The sequence below is a fragment of the Tiliqua scincoides genome, chromosome 11, assembly GCF_035046505.1.
Source record: "Tiliqua scincoides isolate rTilSci1 chromosome 11, rTilSci1.hap2, whole genome shotgun sequence".
Taxonomy (NCBI): Eukaryota; Metazoa; Chordata; class Lepidosauria; order Squamata; family Scincidae; genus Tiliqua; species Tiliqua scincoides.
Window position 1 is genome coordinate 24,799,324 of NC_089831.1, and position 20,995 is coordinate 24,820,318.

General features: G+C 49.6%; 2 protein-coding genes across 2 annotated transcripts; one reads left to right on the forward strand and one right to left on the reverse strand.

The window, feature by feature from the left end:
* Positions 1-15: 15 nt before the first annotated feature.
* On the reverse strand, positions 16-4,030 carry CRYAB (crystallin alpha B). Its single transcript, XM_066639333.1, has 3 exons — positions 3,597-4,030; positions 915-1,037; positions 16-370 (listed from the first exon to the last, which is right to left on the reverse strand). Exons 1-3 carry the CDS (start codon positions 3,792-3,794, stop codon positions 167-169), a joined length of 525 nt encoding a protein of 174 aa, XP_066495430.1. The 5' UTR covers positions 3,795-4,030; the 3' UTR covers positions 16-166.
* Positions 4,031-9,662: 5,632 nt separating this feature from the next.
* On the forward strand, positions 9,663-13,192 carry HSPB2 (heat shock protein family B (small) member 2). The gene is made up of 2 exons (XM_066639534.1): positions 9,663-9,826; positions 12,427-13,192. The coding sequence occupies exons 1-2, from the start codon at positions 9,733-9,735 to the stop codon at positions 12,864-12,866; spliced, it is 534 nt and encodes a 177-aa protein (XP_066495631.1). The 5' UTR covers positions 9,663-9,732; the 3' UTR covers positions 12,867-13,192.
* Positions 13,193-20,995: the final 7,803 nt, after the last annotated feature.

Sequence of the window (20,995 nt, forward strand, 5' to 3'; positions counted from 1 at the left end):
GAAGAAACCAATGGGTGCATACTCTTTGGTTTATTGGTTAGTAAAGATGCTCATTGGCTTATCTTGACACAAATAAATAAGAACAGCCAGTCAGTGACCCTCCCCTGCTGCTCGCGTCCAATGGAGAGGTTGCCTTCAATGTAAAAGGGTAGGATTGAAGGAGCCTCTACTTCCTCTGCCCCAGGGGTAGGGTAGGTTTCTCTTCGCGGGCAATGGGGATGGTGCGCTCTGGCACTTCTGTTGGTTTCCTTGGTCCGTTCACTGTCAGGACACCATCCGAAGAGAGGGAGGAGGTGATGGAGAGGGGGTCCACGTCTGCCGGGATCCTGTATTTCCTGCTGAACTCCCTGGCAATGAAGCCGTGTTCGTCCTTACCAAAAGGGGGGGAGGGGGAGAAAAGCAAAACAGCATGATCAAACACTCTGCCTTGTTATGACTCTTTGTTATGGGGAGAGCCCTGAGTTTGAGAGTGAAAACGCATCCTTGGCATGCAGAAGGTTCCCAGTTCAGTCTTTGACAGCATCTCCAAGTAGGACTGAGAAAGACCCCAGCCTGCAACCTCAGGGAGAGCTACTGCCAGTCATTATCAGCAACGATGAACTGGCTGGATCAAAGATCCAAAGATCAGTGGCAGCCTCATATGCAAGCTGTAGACTGGGTCATACAGAGCCTGGGGATCACGGTCCATGTATTTAAGCTGTGACTTTCTTGTCCTGGGTAAAAGATAAGGTACAACAGGGTGGGCCTATCTACTTCTTTTTTCCCCCACTGACATCTTTGAGGCTCTTCCATGTGACAGAAAATAGCTAATTAGGCGGTGTTACACCATGCTTGATACACCCTTGTTTAGAAAGCGTCATTTTAGCTCTGCCTCCCACCTCCCCACCCAACTCACTCAGGCCAGCAATACCAACCTGGCGCTCCTCGTGCTTCCCCTGAACTTCAATCACATCCCCCAAAACCTTGACTTTTAGCTCCTCAGGAGAGAAGTGCTTCACATCGAGGTTGACGGAGAACTTGTCCTTGTCCAGTCGCATCTGAGGGCAAAAAGTCTGGTCACGGTGAAACTAATATTTTGTATTTTTCCAGTGTTAGGTGCTGTGCATATAACAATATATTAGACATGGGCCTTGCCTGAAGGCTTACAAATTATGTTGCTTGCTTTGCTTTCCACTTTCCCCCTAATGAGGGGCTGCTAATCTGCTAATTTCACAAACACATGTAGCTAGAAAAGCTGCGGAAAAGGAACTGCAATAGGAAAAATGAGAGACTTGGGGCTTTTCAGCAAAGAAAAAGTCAAATATGGGGAAGGAGAAAATGTGATGGAGATTTATTAATGATGTTGAGAAAGTGGATAGAGAAAAGGTTTTCCTCCTGTTTCATAATACTAGGCCATTCAAGGATGATGGCAAGTGAAAGACATTCCTTCACACAACGCAGAATGCATTTCCCTGCCAGACATAGTGATGATCAGTAGCTTATATGGCTTAAAAGAGGGTTGAACAATCTCATGGACAAACCTGGATAGCCATGATAGTGATACAGAACCTCCATGTTCAGGGCCAGTCTATCACAGAGTACTGATTACTGGGGAAGCAAGCAGTGGGGGGATGTGATGGCCTTCAAGCCCCTATGGGCTTTCTGCAGGTTTCTGGTTAGCCACTGTGGGTGCAATCCTAACCTACTTCCCAGCACCGGCATAAGGGCAATGCAGCTCCAAGATAAGGGAACAAACTTTCCCTTACTTTAAAAGGCTCTGTGAGTGCCACCCAACTGCAGGATGCAGCACACGTCCCCTTTGCACAGCTATGCCAGTGCTGGAAAGATGGTTAGGATTTGGTCCTGAGAGAGCAATAGCCTCTATGTGACAGATTCTCCACCCCAGTGCCACAACTGTAGGAATGTGTTACAGTGGCACAGGAACTGAAAAGATCCACCACTTAACTACCACTTCTGTGAGCAAACACTTTAAAACCAGGTTTACAGGTGTGCAAAGGGATGCAAGACCAAATTATCCAACACACAAATGCATCAGGGTGTTCCTAACACACACGCACGCACACACACGCGCGCGCGCGCACACACCCGCACACACACACACCCAATCAACTTTCCTTGGATAATATGCAATTACCCTAAGTGTCAAAAAACCAAGAGTCCATTCCGAAGAAAGGCTCAAACACAGAGTGACTAGTAGACACAATAAAAATCAGTCATGAACACCATAAGAGTTCCAGTTGTTCCCAAACATCCAGCCCCCCACAGTCATCACTCTGTGGCTTGCCAAATTTTTGTCAACAGCCCTGTTATTCAGGTGCCCTTCCCAGCCTGTGGGACTTGGCTGGAGCCTAGACCTTGCTGTCGATCAGAGGTGGTGGCCACCATCCATGAAAAACTCCTCCTGTCCTCCAGAACACGGCCAAGGGCTGCTGCTTTGCTATTCCTGTGCAGCCAGGGTGCTGATGTTGATGTTCCTTCGGGGGGGGGGGGGGTTTAACGGTTGAGAGATGTGCAGAAACGGTTGGAGTCTCGTCTGACTTTCTCTGCAAAACATCTTTCTTGAAAAGTGGTACTCAAATATTTTTAACAGCAATAATGTGTGTAGCCCCGCAGAGCCTGGGTGGTGACACTTCCTGCCAGTTAAAGAGAGGGACTGCTGCGATGTGTGAATGTAGAGAAACTGCAGTTTAGAGCTTCTGGAGGAGACGGAGGCAGGCTGAATAAGAGAGCCCAGAACTGAGAGCCTCCCTCTGGAGATCAGGTGCAAGCTACTGCTGCTCATGGGAGCGTACCTGTCTCTCGGCTTTACCTGCGCTCAGCTTGCATATTTATAAATTACAAAGACACCATAAGCCTCCTGTGATCTCCTCCAAAGGCAGCACCGTCTTGGAATCTTCTCAGTGGTGGAGAGGAGCATTCCAATAGGCCTCGAGTCAGACCACTGATCTGTGACTGCTCCCCAAGGACTTGGACAGAGGCCTTTTCCACCACCTTCTACCTGATCCTTTCACCTGGGGCTGAACCTGGGACTGTCTCTGCCACTGAGCAAATGGTCTCTCTCTCTGGCCAGTCTCCTAGTCATTCCAGACGTGTTGCACAGGAAGAGGTCCCAGGTGCCTGAGTACAGGTCATTTCACAACCAATTCTGCTTCTTCCATGTCCTGTCTCTATCACTCATATGTAGAACCCACATTTCAATTTGGAAAGGGGGCCTCTCTTTGAATCTCCCTCCTGTGTTGGTGCCCAATCACCTCTGAGGTGTTCCTAGCATTGCTCCAGAAAACAGCTGCTTTTAGTGGACCAGGGAAGGCTGACTCTCTGCCTGTGTGGTTAGTGAGTTTTCATGGCTGGCCTTGCACATGGTTCTGATTTAATGCTGCTGTCTGATTTGGTTCTGAAATGGTTTCAGTTCTGATTTAATACAGAGTCATAGTCATGATTTAATGCTCCTCTCTCCGGTGATTACCTGAAGCCTCCTATGAATATCCAACCAACAAATCAACCCACAAAGGAGAGGGCTGTGCAGTTGGACAGGTGCACCCACACCTGTGTCAAGGGTCACTATGAGGATGAAAATGAGTGTAACAAAATATTACCTCCGAGAATCTGCTCTCTAACCAGCCGGGTGTCCTTAGGATGGAGGGTCTCAAGAAGAAAGAGCTGAGAGCCAAGGAACTGGGGAACAGCTCGGATTCCACCAGGTGTTCTCCAAAAGTCTGGTTGAAGATGCGACTCGGCAAGAAAGAAGACAACAGGGGCCTACGGAAGAAGGGGTGATGAACAGGGATATCCATCTGGTTTGGTCCCGGAGGAAGCAGTGCGCAGCAGTCTGCTCCAGCCAGCCCAGTGCCAGGGTTTTATATAGCCCCCGGTGCCAGGCCGTGCCCTGGCGGAACTCTCTGGAAGAGTGATGTCAGGAGTTTCATTATCCCTGCTCCCCCGTCTCCACCATTCAATGCTGGCCGGCAGATTAGCTGGAGATTTTTTCCGCTCCGCTCTGCACCCACATTGCTGAGGAAGAAAAGAACAGAGCTAAATTTGAGCTGGTCAGCATGAAACCCCCTCCTCCTCCTCCTGCCCCAGCCCCTCCTTTCTGTAACAAAAAAAGCCCAGTCAGGCCAGTCTGGCATTCACTCCCAGCTACTTCAGATGCCAGTGGAAATCAAGCCGTTACTATCTTTGTCTCTCCCACAGAGAAACAAGGAACCTTTGTCTCCATTGCTCGGAATCCAGTGTGCAATGCTGCCTGCCTTCCTCCTTTTCCACCTCTATCCTTTGAGCTGCGTTGAGTTCAAGCAAAACAGAAACACTTTTTTCCCATCTCTTCTAAAACTAGAGCTTGTGGCCACCTGACAAAGTTGGTTTGTGCTCTGTTTCATGAAAAGAAATACTATCCCCTGTGATGTATAACTCACTTATGAAAGGCACCAACAACAAGAGGTGAGGATGGCCATTGATAGATAGATTTGTAGAAGAGATGTGCATTGACAGGTATCAACTAGGATAACTGAACATAGAACCTCCATGTGCACAGACAGTATATCTCTGTATGCCAGATACTGCAGACAAATAGAGGATAACCCTCACCTTCATATCCATAAGGGCATAAGAGCCCTGCTGGGGCAAGCCAAAGGTCCATCTAGTCCAGCTTCCTGTATCTCATAGTGGCCCACCAGCTGCCTCAGGGACCATACAAGACAACAAGTTACCTACATCCTATTGCCACTCGCTTGTACCTGGCATTCTGAGGTAGCCTACTTCTAAAACTAGGAGGTTGCATGTGCCCATCATGGCTTGCAACCTGTGAAGGAATTTTCTTCCAGAAATCGGTCCAATCCCCTTTTCGAGGCATCTCGGTCAGATGCCATCACCACCTCCGGTGGCAAAGAGTTCCACAAATTAATGATTAGCAGCCCAATCCTATGCATATCTACTCAGAAGTAAGTCCCATCAGAGTCAATGGGGCTTACTCCCAGGAAAGTGTGGATAGGATTGGGCTGTAGGTGAAGAAATATTTTCTTTTGTCTGTTCTAACTCTTCCAGCCCTCCATTTTAGTGGCTGTCCCCTGGTTTTGGTGTTGTGTGAGAAGGAAAAGAACATTCCTCTATCCATTCTATCCATCTCAGGCATAGTTTTAGGTATAGTTTAAGGTCCTTGGACTTAAGCTGGTTACTGTTGGAAGCCAATGCTGGCCAAGATGGACTTGATGACACCTCGTGCATTCGTTACTCCATCTTTACTTACAGGGTAAAAGGATGTTCAAGCAAAGATGCCTGTTTTCCTGTTGTTGTTTGTGCCATATTTAGAGTTAAGCTTTTGAATGTTTACTTCTTCCCATCCCCTTGCTCCCCCTGCTTTTGCCCCCACTGCTTTTCCCTTCTGATTTGCAAGGCAGCTAAGAATAAGTAGGACTGACTCACCCAAGCCACTGGGCATGAGAATGAATTGGCAGAAGCAGGGCCAAGGCAGCAGCACCCCAAGCCAAGCATGGCATGAATGCTGCCCAACCTGTTTCCACTTTCCCTGCTCCTTTTCACCCCCATCTCTCCAAGGGTGTAAACACTTTAATGCGTTGGTGGCATCTGCAGCTGGAAATTTCCCCTTGACAGGTCTCAAAGCTGCGCTTCTGGGACTCTGGGCCATCAGACCAACGTGCACACCTTAACCAAACACACACACAGCAGAACTGGTGAATCAGAGCTCTAGCACAAGTGGTTGCCGTTCTGCTCCACTTCCCTTTCCTGATCCCTGGGTAACAGCAGCTACTGGTAGGCCAGCCCCCTAAATAAAGTCTGTTACCAAAGGCAAAGGCAGCTGGGGGGGGGGGGGGAGGAAGGCACACTGCAATTCTGTGCAAATACCAGGAAATAAAGCACAGGATTTGGTACTAGGAACAGTGTTCAACATTCAACAGTCTCAGTTTTCTTCTTTTTATAGCCAAGTTTCTAGTTCTTATGGTTCATTGGTTCTGATTGCTTGATGGTAAGGCAGTGCCTGATGAACTCTCAGAAGCCCAATAGATGACCAAATAAATGAGCACTGGCCAGATGAAGCTGAATTCATACCCTGCCAGACAGTCTCCTGTCCCCCAGTGTCATCCCCCCCGTTCCTCCCCCCCCCCTGTTTTTCTTTTCCAGTAAAAGCTGTGCTACTGTGGTGGTCCTTGTCGTTCCGGTGGGGGCTGTGCAGGAAAACTCCTTGGTGGATCACAGCCCTCTGATCTCAGATTAAGAGAGCTGCAGGTTGTCAATGGAGAAAGGAGAAGTCCTTTGTGCTTTGAATGGGGCCTGAGCTCTCCGGTGAGCCATCACTGATGGCAAGGACAGATCAGATGCCACAGAGGCAAGATGGATGGAGTGACTGTGAGCTGTGGAAGGGGGAGAGGCTGCCCTCTGCCTTGTAGCCTGAGGCACTGAACAAGGAGGGCTGCCATGGCCAAGGCTGAGGTGGGTGGCCCCCCGTCTCCAGTTTCATCTGCAAGACAGACCAGGCGCCATTGCACCTGCCGCCCCAGAGGAGATTCAAGGACTCTCTGGTTACATCGCATGAGAACCTTTGAAAACGAATCAGTGACTGTTTATGAAGTCCTTCAATGTAATTTTTTACGGCTGCAATCCTAGGAGTAAGCCCCATTGAACGCAATGGAACTTACTTCTGAGTAGATATGCATATTAGTAGACTGTGCTATATGCATAGTAGACTATATGCTAGTAGACTATATGCATAGTGCTATATGCATAGTAGACTGTGCTATATTTTTACATCCTGCCAAAGATGGGAAGCCCTTTCCCCCTTCTGTTCCACTCCATTCATTATGTCTACACAGCAAAGTGTGGTGATAACAAGTGTGCCACACATATCGAAGATTCAGCCCAGAGATTCTTACTGGATGCCGGTCACATTCAGTAGTGGGTACTGACAGGTCCCAACAATCCAGTTGGATTGATTAGAATTACAAATGACAAACAATAATTTTGAAGGGAAAAAAAGCACTTTGTTTTGAGATGTTGTAGGTGTCATCTTCGAAGAGGCATCTTCTCCCATGGGAGAGACAGGAATGCCTCTTCTAAGCTGATATCTGCTGTTGACAGTTTCTATCAGGACTTGTATTGGCAACCTTCAGTCTCGAAAGACTATGGTATCGCACTCTGAAAGGTGGTTCTGGCACAGCGTCTAGTGTGGCTGAAAAGGCCAATCCGGGAGTGACAATCCCTTCCACACCGGGAGCAAGTGCAGTCTGTCCCTGGTCTGTCTCCTTGGCTATGGGCCTTCCTTCTTTGCCTCTTAGCCTCAGACTGTTGGCAAAGTGTCTCTTCAAACTGGGAAAGGCCATGCTGCACAGCCTGCCTCCAAGCGGGCCGCTCAGAGGCCAGGGTTTCCCACTTGTTGAGGTCCATCCCTAAGGCCTTCAGATCCCTCTTGCAGATGTCCTTGTATCGCAGCTGTGGTCTACCTGTAGGGCGCTTTCCTTGCACGAGTTCTCCATAGAGGAGATCCTTTGGGATCCGGCCATCATCCATTCTCACGACATGACCAAGCCAACGCAGGCGTCTCTGTTTCAGCAGTGAATACATGCTAGGTATTCCAGCACGTTCCAGGACTGTATTGTTTGGAACTTTGTCCTGCCAGGTGATGCCGAGGATGCGTCGGAGGCAGCGCATGTGGAAAGCGCTCAGTTTCCTCTCCTGTTGTGAGCGAAGAGTCCATGACTCGCTGCAGTACAGAAGTGTACTCAGGACGCAAGCTCTGTAGACCTGGATCTTGGTATGTTCCGTCAGCTTCTTGTTGGACCAGACTCCCTTTGTGAGTCTGGAAAACGTGGTAGCTGCTTTACCGATGCGCTTGTTTAGCTCGGTATCGAGAGAATGAGTGTCGGAGATTGTTGAGCCAAGGTACACAAAGTCATGGACAACCTCCAGTTCATGCTCAGAGATTGTAATGCAGGGAGGTGAGTCCACATCCTGAACCATGACCTGTGTTTTCTTCAGGCTGATTGTCAGTCTTACAGTCTTATCAGGACTTACATTTTTAATAAACTGACCAAAAATGCGGTCCAATTACTTAAGGTTTTTTTTAGTTGATTCAAAAGGATTTTTACAGAGTAATCCAGCAGATGAAAATTGATTGCAGTTTGCAGCTCTGGTTGAAACATCATAAATTGAAACCAAACAATTCCAACCCAATTATAAGACCCGAGAACATAAGGGTTGCAGCAAATACAATCAAAAACCAGACTGCACTGGCTTTTTACCCGGCTTCTGGCGCCTATTCAGAAAGATACTCAGGTGTTGGCAGGCGTCTGTGGAGCAGCCACTCAGCATTCATCTCTGTTCGTCCTTCGTATCTGCAGATGGAGCGCAGACTAGATGGTGCTACTGAGGGCATTAGCTGAAGTAGTTGTGGAAACCTCAACAGGACAGGAAGAGAGGGCAAGGACTGTGGCTGCCATACGATTTCCATTCCATCTGCTTGATTCAGAGGGATCAAGGGTTTGTGTCATTGCATCAGCTTCAAGGTGGACGTCCTCCCATACCAGACCACGCAGAATAAATTACAAGATCATATGCACAGCCAAAATACAGTGGTATCACTGGGGTTGCTGCCCTGTTCACTTTATTGATTAATTTATTTTAATCTACAACAGTACGGGTTACCCAATAAATCAGTCACCACCAACAACAAAAAACAGTGGACAACTTAATGTCACTCACAAACTAAGCGCCCAATCCTAACCAGGTCTACTCAGAAGTAAGTCCTATTTTGCTCAATGGGGCTTACTCTCAGGAAAGTAAGAAAGTGCAGCCTAAGGCCCAAATCCTAACCAACTTTCCAGTTTGGGCATAGCTCTGCCAATGGGGCATGTGCTGCATCCTGCAGTTGGGGGCAGTCACAGAGGCCTCCTCAAGGTAAGGGAACAAACATTCCCTTACCTCGGAGCTGCATTGCCCTTAAGTCAGTGCTGGAAAGTGGGTTAGGACTACACCCTAAGAGTCCTAGTATCAGCTCTGATGCATGGAAATAAGAACTGACTCATATCAACACCTTATTGGTTCCTTGCCGAGTCATAATAGCACATCATTGGCTCTTGGTACAATCAGTCTCATTGGTCAGTTTTGAGTTTAAAAAATCCTCTATTTGTTACATAAGGCAGTTGTGTTTTCCTTTTGAAGTTATTTGGTCATTCACTTGGGTAGAATACAGCTAATTCAACATGGGCTTTTAAAAATTGCATTCTGCATTCTTTACAATGATATATAACATGATGGTATTATTCATAAATGTAAATTTCCAGTAGCTTTCCAAAATTTTGACCACTAGTGATGTGACCCCCCCCACCCACCCAAGGGTGTCACCCAGTGTGGTCTGCACCCCCTTGGAACCCCATAGTGACACCACTGGCTTGATTTGATTGTCCAGTTGTCTCAAGATGCTGCGAGCCTGGGGGATGGTGTTGCTGCCATGACCAACAGCTGCAACCACATCATCTGCGGCTGCCTCCTCTTTCCTCCACACAGCAAAAAGACGCCTCTTCTGGAATGCAGCAAGGAGCATTTTGATCATCACTGAGGCTCGCTGCTCCAGGGCCAGCCTGTCTATTTTGGTCGATATTTTATCACTTGCTCCTCCCCGTGGAATTCACCCAACGATGACGAGGTTGGCCATCCAGCTGCTGCCTTTGCTGTGGGACATCAACATAGGTACTCCGAGAGGTTCATTCCTCCACAGAGAGCATGGCCGAGCGCACGGTCCCTCACGCCCACCCTATGAGCGTGGAGTACGAGTTTGCCAACCCCAGCAAGATCTACGACCAGAACTTTGGAGAAGGTAAGAAAGAGGTGGGCAGACTTTGCTGCCTTTTCCTTTCCATTCGCACAAGCAGGGCGGCTGTGGGTTGGAGACAAATTCGAAAGGTTCTGATTCTGTGATTGCAAATCTGCAATTGGTAGTTAATCTGGATTAAAGATATGTGGAGAGAGAAGAAGCCATCATTTCTCCCTGCTGTTGCCATCTCTCTGACTGGGCCTTATACTGAGTTTAAGGGAAACGTGTGGAGAAGAAGGGGGCCACAGGGGTGCAATCATCCCAGAAGCCCAAACAAATGAAAACAGAGGGGGAGAGAACAGCAGTTGCTGGACCTATTGGCAAACTCAAGCCTGCAGTTTGCAATTATTTAAGAGAGGATGGAGGAACTGTTATAGTCTTAATTAGGTGTGGCCACATTTGGTGCAAAAGCAACTTTGGTTCATGGGACAAAGGGGCACGACTGCTGCATGTTCTTGTCAACATTTTTGATGCACTCTGAAGTGCACTTTTTCTGCACTTTAGGGGATGTTGTGTGTACACCGCACATTACATGTGCTGCCTTCAGCCACACTTAACAATGGGAAACTGGGAGAGCTGCATATGTACCCCCAAATAAGCCTTAGGCTACCCCACAGGACACACTTCTGGATAACTTTCTTCAATGAGATGCCTTTGTGCCATCAGGCTGTTTATGCGGCAGAGCACCTGGGAACTTGCAGCCTTGGATCTCTGACACTTTCCTCAAATCACACACAGGGAACTATCAAGAGAAGAAAACTAGAACATTCCCAGAGCTTCTCAAATCAGGTTGGGATGATGCAGGGGAGGGGTGACACTGGGGTGCATATCAGTGAGATTCTCTTGCCAGGGAGTATCTACACAATCTCACTGCTGATTGGATGGAGAAAGTGAAGCTACTGCCTCAGGATCCTGCCCCATCTCTGAAATTTCTCCCTTCAGGTGTCCTGCCTCCCCTTAGAGGGTTCATCACAGAGACCAAGACTGAGAACCTTTGGTTAAGTCAAAGCCTTTATGGAAGGGGTGGATGTGGAGGAAGGATCTTGAAGGAGAGAAAGAATCGAGTACCAGGTAGCAGGTCCTCCAGCATTTCATGCTGGTCAGGCCCCTCTCCTCCTCCTCAAATCAGGTCCCCCTCTGCACACTTTTCTCTCCTCCACTGTTGCACATTGCTGAAGAAGGCTCTGCTCCATCTGCTGGATGCTGTATTGGTGCGCTGCACAAGGTCCGGTCCTCTGTCCATTCAAGCAGCCCAGAGGGCGCTTGTTCTCTTGGTCCAAGGTGTGTTAGAAAAACAGGACTGACTGTAAGGAGCTTTTGTCACCATCTTGCTCATCCCTCAGTGGCTGCAGTATGTTAAATGACCAGCTGTGCATGGCAAGGTAGCCTTCACCCGCACGCACGTCTGTTCATGTGCATTGGAGGAGAGATGAAGGTGTAACTTTCAGAGATCCTGGGGAGACAGTGCTGAACCTTGGAGAATGGCAACAGCAATTCACATGAGCAACATGTTTAACAAGGCATCCCCAAAAGGCCGAGAGGACAGTGAGTGCCCAGGAGGAGTTACCAGAAAAGCAAGACTGTTCCTGATAAATAGGGATGGTCAATGGAGCATATGACAGAGGGGTCCAGGCGTGGCATTCAGAGAATTCGTAGAAGAGGAGAACTGGAGGCTCCCTTGGTTTTATTTCTCTTTTAAGAAGCTAAAAGGAAGCTGACTGGAGTGTGATCTGGTCTTTTCAAGCTGCTAGTTGTGGGGAATGAGATCCCTTCTCTCTTCCTCCCTGCTGATCCAACCAGGGCAGTTTGTGGAAGAGAGTTGGCCCTGGCAAGAAGCTACCACCACCGGGAGGCTAAGCACTGAAAGGCTGAGTTGGTGGGTCATCCTGTACAAAGCCCTGCAGGAGGGGGACGAATGTGGCAGGCAGCAGGGATCCCATTCAGTAGGCTTCAAGCCCCTCTGGAGCAGCGTGGATAGCAAAGAGCCTCTGGGGAGAAGCACATTGTATGAAAGGCCCCTCATTCTTCATGCCAGGTCATAACTAGCCATTGCTGGGCAACTGCCCCATCCTCCTCCTCGCTCCGGGCCTAGCCAGACTAGGCTGGAGCCTGCCAGTGCCAAGACCAGGGAGTGATGGCAGCAGGGGTGGGGCAGCAGAGCAGCGGCATTAGGAGAGCAACTGATGAGCAGTGAATTCAGGACTGTCACAAGCAGGTCCTCCTTTACTCAACACCAAATTAGGTTGTGCAAGTCACTGCCGCAGGGTGTGGGGATAAGAACCTAAGAAGAGCCCCACTGGATCAGGCGAAAGGCAGCAAATTCAATAGGTTAATTGTGCGTTGTATGACGTGCTTCTGTGGGGTAGATGTATGAGGTTCAGGAGAGAGGCAGAAAAAACTGCTTTCTTTCCACAGGCCTTTAAGTCACCCAAGGTAGCTCAGGGCTCACAGAGTGGTGTAGCTAAGGGGGACATAGGGGTACATTGCCCCAGGTACCATGTCTTGAGGGACTAGGGAGGAGTCCCGAGGCTCAGGGAGGCTGTAAGCTACCTTTGATGGCACCTGTGGATCATCACCTCTTCCTCCTCCCTTCTCTCTTTCAGGCATTTCTCCTGGAGATATCCTCACCCCTACACTCTACCATGGCTACTATATCAGGCCTCGAATTAACAAGCAGCTGGACCGCGGTTCCTCAGAGGTCAACCTCAATGAGCACAAGTTCCAGGCGTTCCTTGATGTCTGCCATTTCACGCCAGACGAGATCAGTGTCCGCACTGTGGACAACCTCCTGGAGGTGACAGCTCAGCACCCGCAGAAGGCTGACCGCCATGGCTTCATCTCCCGGGAGTTCACCAGGACCTACATCCTCCCTCTGGATGTCAATGCCCTCCTGGTCAAGGCCACCTTGAGCCATGATGGCATCCTGAGCATTGAGGCTCCACGGACGGGGAAGGAGGTGAAGGCCAAAATCAATGAGGTGAAAATCGCATACCAGGAACAGCCAGCAGGAAAAGAAGGAAGTTCAGAGAACTCACAACCCTAAAAGATCCCCCAGTGCCCAGATCCCCACAACTGGGCCAGAGAAGGAAGGTCTGGAGACACTTCTTCATGTCCACCAAGGGAATGACAGTTTCTTTAGCTTAGGTGGCCTTGTCTATACTGAAAACTTACTTTGGGTTCATATCAGTTTAATTATTGACTGCATATGTTTTTCAGTTAGCAGCACTAGTAGCACATGTGATGTGTATGTATATCCCCTCCGAGCACACTCTGCTTGTATATGTTTTTCAACTTCTAGCACACTTGCCATACTTGCAACCTTTCCTTTGAGCTTGAAGCTATTAAACATGGTGACCTCCATGCATTTGAGATCTAATGACTTGATGCCATTTCGTTGTCTGTTGATGAATCAAAATAGAAGCATGCTAGAGGCATGCTAGTGATGTCATTTCCTGTTAACTGCCAGCTTGGGGGACACATACACATATACAGCCATTGTATGGCTTCCCACAAAGAATCCAGGGAATCGTAATTTGGTCAGGTGCCGTGAATACCAGAAAGTCCTACCTTACACACAATAGAAGAATTCCCGAGGAAGAGGTCAGGATTGTTCTTTTTCAGTCTGTAGCAAGAATATGCCCCCAAGGTCTCCACCCTGCTCTTCCCCCTCAAACCACTGCTGTGGGGCAAACCACAATCTAGTTGTGCTGCCCTATCAGTTGTCTTGCCTGACCTTGATCTCTTGCTATTCAAAAGCCCTAGGAACGCTTCAGTGATTAGTACTGTATTCAGTTATACCATCGTTGAACGTGAAGGTTCCACAAAGCCTTTGTGACTTATTATACTTATTGCTACGTCTCTCTTCCTCCGTGAGTTTGTCTAACCCCCTTTTCAGAACCACCTAAGCAAGGAGCCCTCACCACAACTTGTGCCAGCGAATTTCATAGGTTCAATATGAACCTAAGGTACCCCTTCAAGGCATGGTACCCAGCCTCCCTTAGCTATGCCACTGGGTGACCCTCAAGTCCTAGTATGGTGAGAGAGGGGAAAAAAATGTCTCTCTGCATGCTGTCTTCATGCAAAGTGTCATGTTCTAAACCTCTGCCACATTCCCGGCAAGCAAAGGAACTCAAATGATGTTGGCTGTGTATATACCTGCACATTTAATATAGGTCTTTCCCTCCTCTTACTCCACTACTTTCTGAATGATCAAGTTTCCTGCTTTTATTGTATCAATTTGTTTTCAAAAGTAAAGAATCCTGGAAATGGCCTGCTTTCACAGACAGGTGTGTTGCAATCATAGCTGGTCTTCGACTGCTGCGAACACGGCCGACCTCCGCATCTGCACCTCTACAGCTGTGTACACAAATACCGCAACAAGCATTTTTCTGGGTTTTGCATGTCCACAGCTGGGTGTTGCAATGAACTCATAATAGAGCACCAGCAGCCTACATGGTGCATTCAGGAATTACACATAAAAAAGTCTCTGCTAACAACCTACATTTTGACAGAAGAGAGGACAGACGGAGGGAAGGGAGGGGAGGAAGACGGGGTAAAGGTAGCTAAAAAACATACGTGGGATGAGGGCTTCCTGCCAAAGGATTTAATTATTTGTATTAATGTTAATGTTTAATCATTCTGAAAAAAAAAAAAAACATTCCAAGTGCTTGTCGACCTTCTCTGTTCTCTTGCACCGCCTGGCCAGGAAGTGGGAGGAATCCTTTCTGCAGCAATTCTGGGCAGTGGGAACAAAATGGAGGCACTTTTTGTTCCCACTGCCCACAATGGCTCCGAAGGGGAGTAGGAAGGGCCGCTTGCATGCTGTGGTGAGGCTCCCTGTAAAAATGAGTGCTTTGCACCCCCTCTATCTACACCACCGCCACCCCTACTATGCACCCAACGATCTACGATCAGAGAGAGTGACTTGGCCAAGGTCATCATAGGAGTCCCTAGCCGAAGGGCAACTCAAGTCGAACCATTTAACCTCTGGACCATTCAGGCTTTCACTGGGTCTTACCCACAAGTTTCTAAAGAACTTACTTACCCTTTGTCTACAACTTGTGTTCTACATGGTGCCTCCCCTTCCTTTTTTTTTTATCTTCCCAACAGCTCATGAAGCAAATTAGGCTGGTGGAGCATCTGACTGGTCCAAGATTGTTGAGTGGGGACGATTTGATCCCAGGTGCCGCAAATGAAATTCCGGTAACCGCCACTGACCGGCAGTAGCTCTCCAGGGGTCTTTCTTGACCCTACATGGGGCTGTTGCCAGGGATTGGACCTGGGACTTGTTCTCATGTGTCTGAAAAGCAGGGGCTGCACCACTAGCTGGGGTTCCCCCCTTCTTGGGATGAGGTTCTTCCAATACTGAGCACCAGCCCCTTCCTCCGGGCTCTTCTTTCTTACAACTTCAGAGGCTGTGTTGGGGCTTATCGCTGTGCTGATCTTATACAAATTTTAGACTTTGCATAGAACAGGCTGCTTGGCTTCCATTCCGTGGCTCTTTGCTTGCAGTTTTGTTCTCTGCGCGCACAAACACACAGGCCAAAGGAATAAAGCAAGATGCCATCTATGAAAGCTTCAGCCACACAAAACCTGCTAGTCATTAACGGGTCACAAGACTCTGCAATGTTGTTGTTGTTTTTTCCCTTTCTTACAGAGCAAATTATCCCCCCCCCAAGCCTCTCAGCTTTGCCCACTCTGAAAGCTCCAGCCCCAAGCAACCCCAGAAGTGTCTTTTGAACTCATAGGCCTCAATGGGGAGGATGCTCTAAGCAAGTCCCAGGCTTCTCAGGCCTTTACAGGCCGAACTGGGCAACAATTGTTTAAAGTGGAAAGCAGTGCAGAGAGCTTCCAGGAAAGTGACTCTGCGGCTATAGGAGACTCCCAGTCTTTGCCGCAGCTGTTCACTCAGGAGGGGGGAACTGTGGAAGGCCCCAGGCCCAGGCTCGGGAGGATCCGCTAGGCCCCGACACAGAAAGCGACGGTGAAGAGGCTTCTGTGGCTCTGCAGGGTTGCACGGCAGGGGAGCGACTTCTGAACCAACCGGGGGGACCCCCGATCGCAGAAGAAAGACCGTGTGAGCCGGCAGTCTCTGCCCAAGCGTGGCAGGAGGCTTCCACGTCCTGCCAAACAGACAGTCGGCTAGAAAGGAGGAAGGGAACCAGACAACCAAAATTGTCCTACACAAGCGCGAGGGCTATAGCGATTCCGAAATGGCCATGAGGAACAGGAGGCACAAGGCCCCGGTGGTAACACCGGTAAAGAACAGGGATTGCTCCCCTTTGAAAGAAGCAGGCTCAGAAATGAGCTCTCCCGAACTGGAATGGCAAGGGAGGAAAAGCCTCTACCAGGGCACAAGATGTACCAAGGGAAGAAAGGGGAGAAAAGGGAAACTGAGGAAAGGAATACTGTGAGACTGGCCGAGTTTTCACAGCCGCTGGAACCCCCACGCGCACCACAAGATACCCCTGAGCCGGCAGTGCCTATTGACAGACACCCCCTGCGAGCGAACTGGAACGCACTGACAACGGGGAGTCGGAAGACTTCGAGACCAGGCGGACAAAGCCGTACCCAATCCCAGGGACAAAGAGAGACTGATCAGATGGAGGCATCAGCTCAAAGGCTGCTTGAAGAGGTGCACAGGTGGCTGCTGACCCATCGTTTGACGATAATGACCTGGTGAGGATCTGGGCCTACGTGGTAGCCCATTTGAGCTGCCCAACCGGTCCCGGGACTAAGGACTTCAACAAATACGGACAACAAAAGTCTTTCCAGTTCCTCACAAAAGCAAAGGATCTCCTGGTGGGGGTTCTGAGAGAATCGCCACCCGTCTTGCCTGCCGACGCTAGCTGGATGAAGGCCATGACTCTGGCCGTGACGGAGAAGATTTTGTTGATGCGTAGACTTAAGAAGACAAAAACCCTGTGCCCGGAGTGAGTGAAGGAAGATGGACTCATCAAACTGTTCCAAGGTGTTTTGAGACACTGGGAGGACGGACAAAAGGCACAAGCCTCATTGGGGGATGCTGCTAACTTACCAGCACCACCCTTCTGGAAGGACGCCACAGATGAGAGCTCTCTCATGCCAATCGATGACTTCGTGGACTGGTTGGCTAGGCTCATCACGTACCTGAAACAGAGGAGGAAACTGAGACAAGAGGAGGAACGACAGGACCGGGAGACCAGGTCCAGATCGACAGGTGGTAAGAGGAAATCTCGAGGTGCGACCAGACGCAAGGCCGGCGACGAGAACATGGACAACAGCAACGGAGATGATGGCGATGGAGATGAGTGGAGGAGCCCTTTTGGCATCCAGGGGACCGCGTCTGCGGAGGTATCGCCACAAATGGGTGAGGAAGGTCGTAAGGGAAAGCGATCGACCCTGGCAAAGGGAAGGGGGGGCAAAAGCGGCTCTCACATGATATTGCAGTGGGAGAAGGGAGGAGGGGATGGAGAATCTAGAATGAGTAGTGTCACTGCAACTTCAGATCCAGAGTCCCTGCCCCCTCTGGCCCTCAACTGGGCGTCAGAGGGTGAGATGAGGGAAGAAGAGGAGATGGAACTGGGAAAGGAATCGGAAATGGAAAAGGAGAAGGAAGAGATGGAACTGGAAAGAGTGGAGGAAGGGAAGAAGGTAGTGGAAAGGGTGGAGGAGATGGAAAAGAGGCTGAACCAAACATCCAAAGGGCAGCATATTTTGGTTGTCTCTGTTTTACCTTTAACCTCCGAGGAAGTAGGATGCAAACCCGAGGAATTTAGTCACGTTCCAGAGACACAGAAAGATGTTTCAGAGACATTGAAGGACAGAGATCCATTGGTGAGACCAACACACACGTCTGAGAGTGGACAAACTGCTATGGACAAGGACAATGTTGGAGCTGGGACTGCAGGGAAGTTAGCTCGGACTACGGACCCCGGAGCCAGGAGAAAGCAACCTTGCCCTGAAGCCTCTGCTAGCAGACTGAGAGACGCCGTGAGTAACTCTGACGCACCACACATCGGGGATCGTTCTCTTCCCGGCCCCGGTGACGGGGAGGGAAGAGAACCCCTCGAAAAGACAACAGACCAGCACAAGAGACCCAAAGGCGAAGGCCGCATCCGGAGGTATTTCCTACACAAGGGTTGCATCTGGAGGGGCACGCATGGGCACCGGACGTGGGAATGCCTCAAACAGGGGCCCACTGGGTCCCTGAGATGGAATTGTTTGAGGATGATACTTTTTTGGAAAGTTTTTACGAATCCATGCCAAGGAAAAAGACCCACGGCAGTGTTTTGTAGTCCGTATGCAATATAAAGGGCAGGAGGTGGAGCAGAAACTGTCTAGGGATTATGTAGAAATAGATTTCTTGGGAAGATATCTGAATTTCCTAAAAGAAGAAATCCTGGCCATTATCATCCCACCAGGAATGAAGGAGACAGACCTTTGTTTCTTCTCTGAAAGGTCCTATCTGCACTTCTGGGAGCTCTGTAGAGCCGCTTCGAAGTGTAACGCGAGCTTTCTGCAAGAGTACAACGTCATCCCACTCTTCACAGGAGAAATAAAGGTCTTAACAGTGTTCTTTAGAACCACTGTTATCCCGGTGGAGGATCTCAACTGAGATCTAGAACGCAGTGCCAAGAAACCCCGTCCCAGGCACCCGTGGGGACCAACAGGTTCCAGATACTCCAGACACAAGAGGAGGAAGAGACAGAGGAGATGTACTTTGGGGTCGGGACTCTCTAGATTGGTAGGTGCCCCACCGCTGATAGAAACGGTAGCCCATTTCGTCCAAGAGTGTATGCCGGCGAAGGAGTTGTGGAGGGGCGTAGCGAGGGCCTTTAAGTGGCCCGAACTGGCCCAACAGGCCTGGGAGACTATCGTCTCTGGGAAGGAGCCGGCGGGAGGTATGAGGGGACCCAAGAGGACGAGTAATGCGGGACAACGGAGGGGAGGAGACGATAGGTGGGAGGTGCCGTGGTCTACGGTAAGATTGATAAATCTGTATGTCCTTTTTGCGCTGGGCATCCAAAGGGGCAAAGAAATAAAGGAGAAAAAGTCCACCAACTCTCAGGGATGGGTCCGCTTTGTGGTCTCCAGAGTATACGGCATCGTGGCTTATGAAAGGGTGAGAACCGGTAGAGACAGGTGGAAAAAATGGTGGGAGTGATTAGATGGGGTGAATCCACCTATAACGTGATGTATCTGTGTTCTAGTTAAACAGTTGATGTAATGTGACTATAGTTGAAAATGTAAAATGTGATTTCTTTCCTTTGTATTATTTATTGTAGTATGAAACTTTTTAAATAAAAATCTGTATTTCCCCCCCACCCCACCCCCCAAAAATCTATATTTCCCAAGGAATCAGGAGCTGTTTTGGGCTCCATGCGCAGCCCAGACTTTTGCCAGCTAAGCACAAAACCCCACACGGCGGCTGCATCGCTAAGCCCGGGTGCTGGGATCCAGACTCTCTTTTGTGCCTGCAGACACGTTATTAAGCGGGAATGCGGACTGGCAGCCAAAAACTGGCTGGCACGAACTGTGTTTTCAGTGCCTTTCTGTTTCCCCAAATGAGTGAACCCGGCACATGTGCCGAGAGGGGCTTAAAGGACCAGGTTGGCAGGCTCAGAGTTTATTTTCTTTTCAGCCTTGAGCAAAGGAGGCTCAGAGAGATCTCTGCAACAAAAACACATCTGAGCTGTGTTCGCAGAAGCACAGGCCTTCAGTGCCTTCCTGGCAGCTTGTTCAGGGGCCTGAGCTGTTCTCCTGTCCTGTTGGCACTGCTAGTGGCCAAGAATATAGGAATGTTTGAATGTGAACATGCCTCTTGCATTTTGACTGGGCAGGGGCTCTGTGCCAGTTATGGCTGCCTAGTAGAAACTGTCCCATGGGCAGTGCCTGTTTCTGAAGGACGGTCCCTGCTTTCCAGCCCTGTTCTTGCCTTTTGGAAATGCCAGTGTGGGGTTGTGGATGTCACACTCACAACTTGTTTGGCCCTTGTGGAGTGCAGGGTCCAAACCTGGTTCACGGTCTTTGGATCCGAGCCAGCTTATCCAGAGGCTGTTAGGTTAGTGCAGTGATTTTCAACCTTTTCCATCTCACGGCACACTGACAAGGCACTAAAATGGTCAAGGCACACCACCAGGTTTTTGACAATTGACAAGGCACACCATGCTGCCAGTGGGGACTCACATCCCCCATTGGCCGTATTAATAAATGACCTTCCCCCAAATTCCTGTGGCACACCTGTGGACCACATTGGTTGAAAATGGCTGGGTTAGTGTGCCAGGCAGCAAAGATTTCTGGAGGCCTCAGAAGGCCTTCTGAGGATCCTCAGTGGGAGGGGCATTTTGCAGTCCTTGCCCTGGGTGGCACAGAGGCCAGAGTTGCTAGTGCACCATACCACTTTGCATGGTCCACCTACTGGAAGTACCACCGGAAGCAAATGGCGATGATGTCATTGCAAGGCTGATGACACAGCGAGGGACACAAGGCAACAAACACTGGTAAGAGGCTCAGGGCAGATGGGAAGATTTTTGAGCACAAAAAAAGCACACGCTGGAGCTCTGCCCACTGAACCAAGCCTCCTACTGCTGCTTGTTGCATTGCATTGCTGGTCCCACTGCCAGGTGATGGGGGTCCAGGTTCTGGGGTCTGGCACGTACCATGAGAACCCACCTCAAGCACCACTAGTGGTACGAGTACCACTTAAGAAATACTGCTGTAGCTCACCATTCCTCCACACTTCCTCTTCTGCCCTTGGATCCAGGAGAAGGAGAAAGAGAGTCTCCAGAGATGGGAGCTGGGGCATCTCAGGGTGAGGGGGCATTCTTTGGCATGTGAGGCATGGGGGGGTGGGGCGGTGGGGCTCACCCTGCTTCACATGCTCCAACAAGCATGCAAAATCCAAAATGAAAATCTCTTTATTTTGCTGGTAACATTGAGAGGTGATTGTCCTGGATGTGATGGGCCAGATGGATCCCAAGAGGAGAGAGGTGCCACTGGCCCCCAGGCATCATCTGGGCAGCTAACCCAACCCAGCAGCCTCCAAGCTCCAGCAGGGCCAAGGCAAGAGGGAGCAGAACAGCAGCAGCAGCAGCAGTCTCAAGAGGAGTTCTGTCCAGTAGATGGCACACATAGGCTCCCCTTTCTTGACGGAGAGAAACCTGACACGGCCAGACACTCCCTGGGACTGGA

Bases quoted from the DNA above. Each gene is read 5' to 3' on its own strand.
- CRYAB (XM_066639333.1), bottom strand. From the start codon at position 3,794: ATGGATATCCCTGTTCATCACCCCTTCTTCCGTAGGCCCCTGTTGTCT. The intron at 1,038-3,596 runs GTAATATTTTGT...TTTTGCCCTCAG, and splicing joins TAGAGAGCAGATTCTCGGAG to ATGCGACTGGACAAGGACAA. The intron at 371-914 runs GTTGGTATTGCT...CCTTTTGGTAAG, and splicing joins GGAAGCACGAGGAGCGCCAG to GACGAACACGGCTTCATTGC.
- HSPB2 (XM_066639534.1), top strand. From the start codon at position 9,733: ATGGCCGAGCGCACGGTCCCTCACGCCCACCCTATGAGCGTGGAGTAC. The intron at 9,827-12,426 runs GTAAGAAAGAGG...TCTCTCTTTCAG, and splicing joins CGACCAGAACTTTGGAGAAG to GCATTTCTCCTGGAGATATC.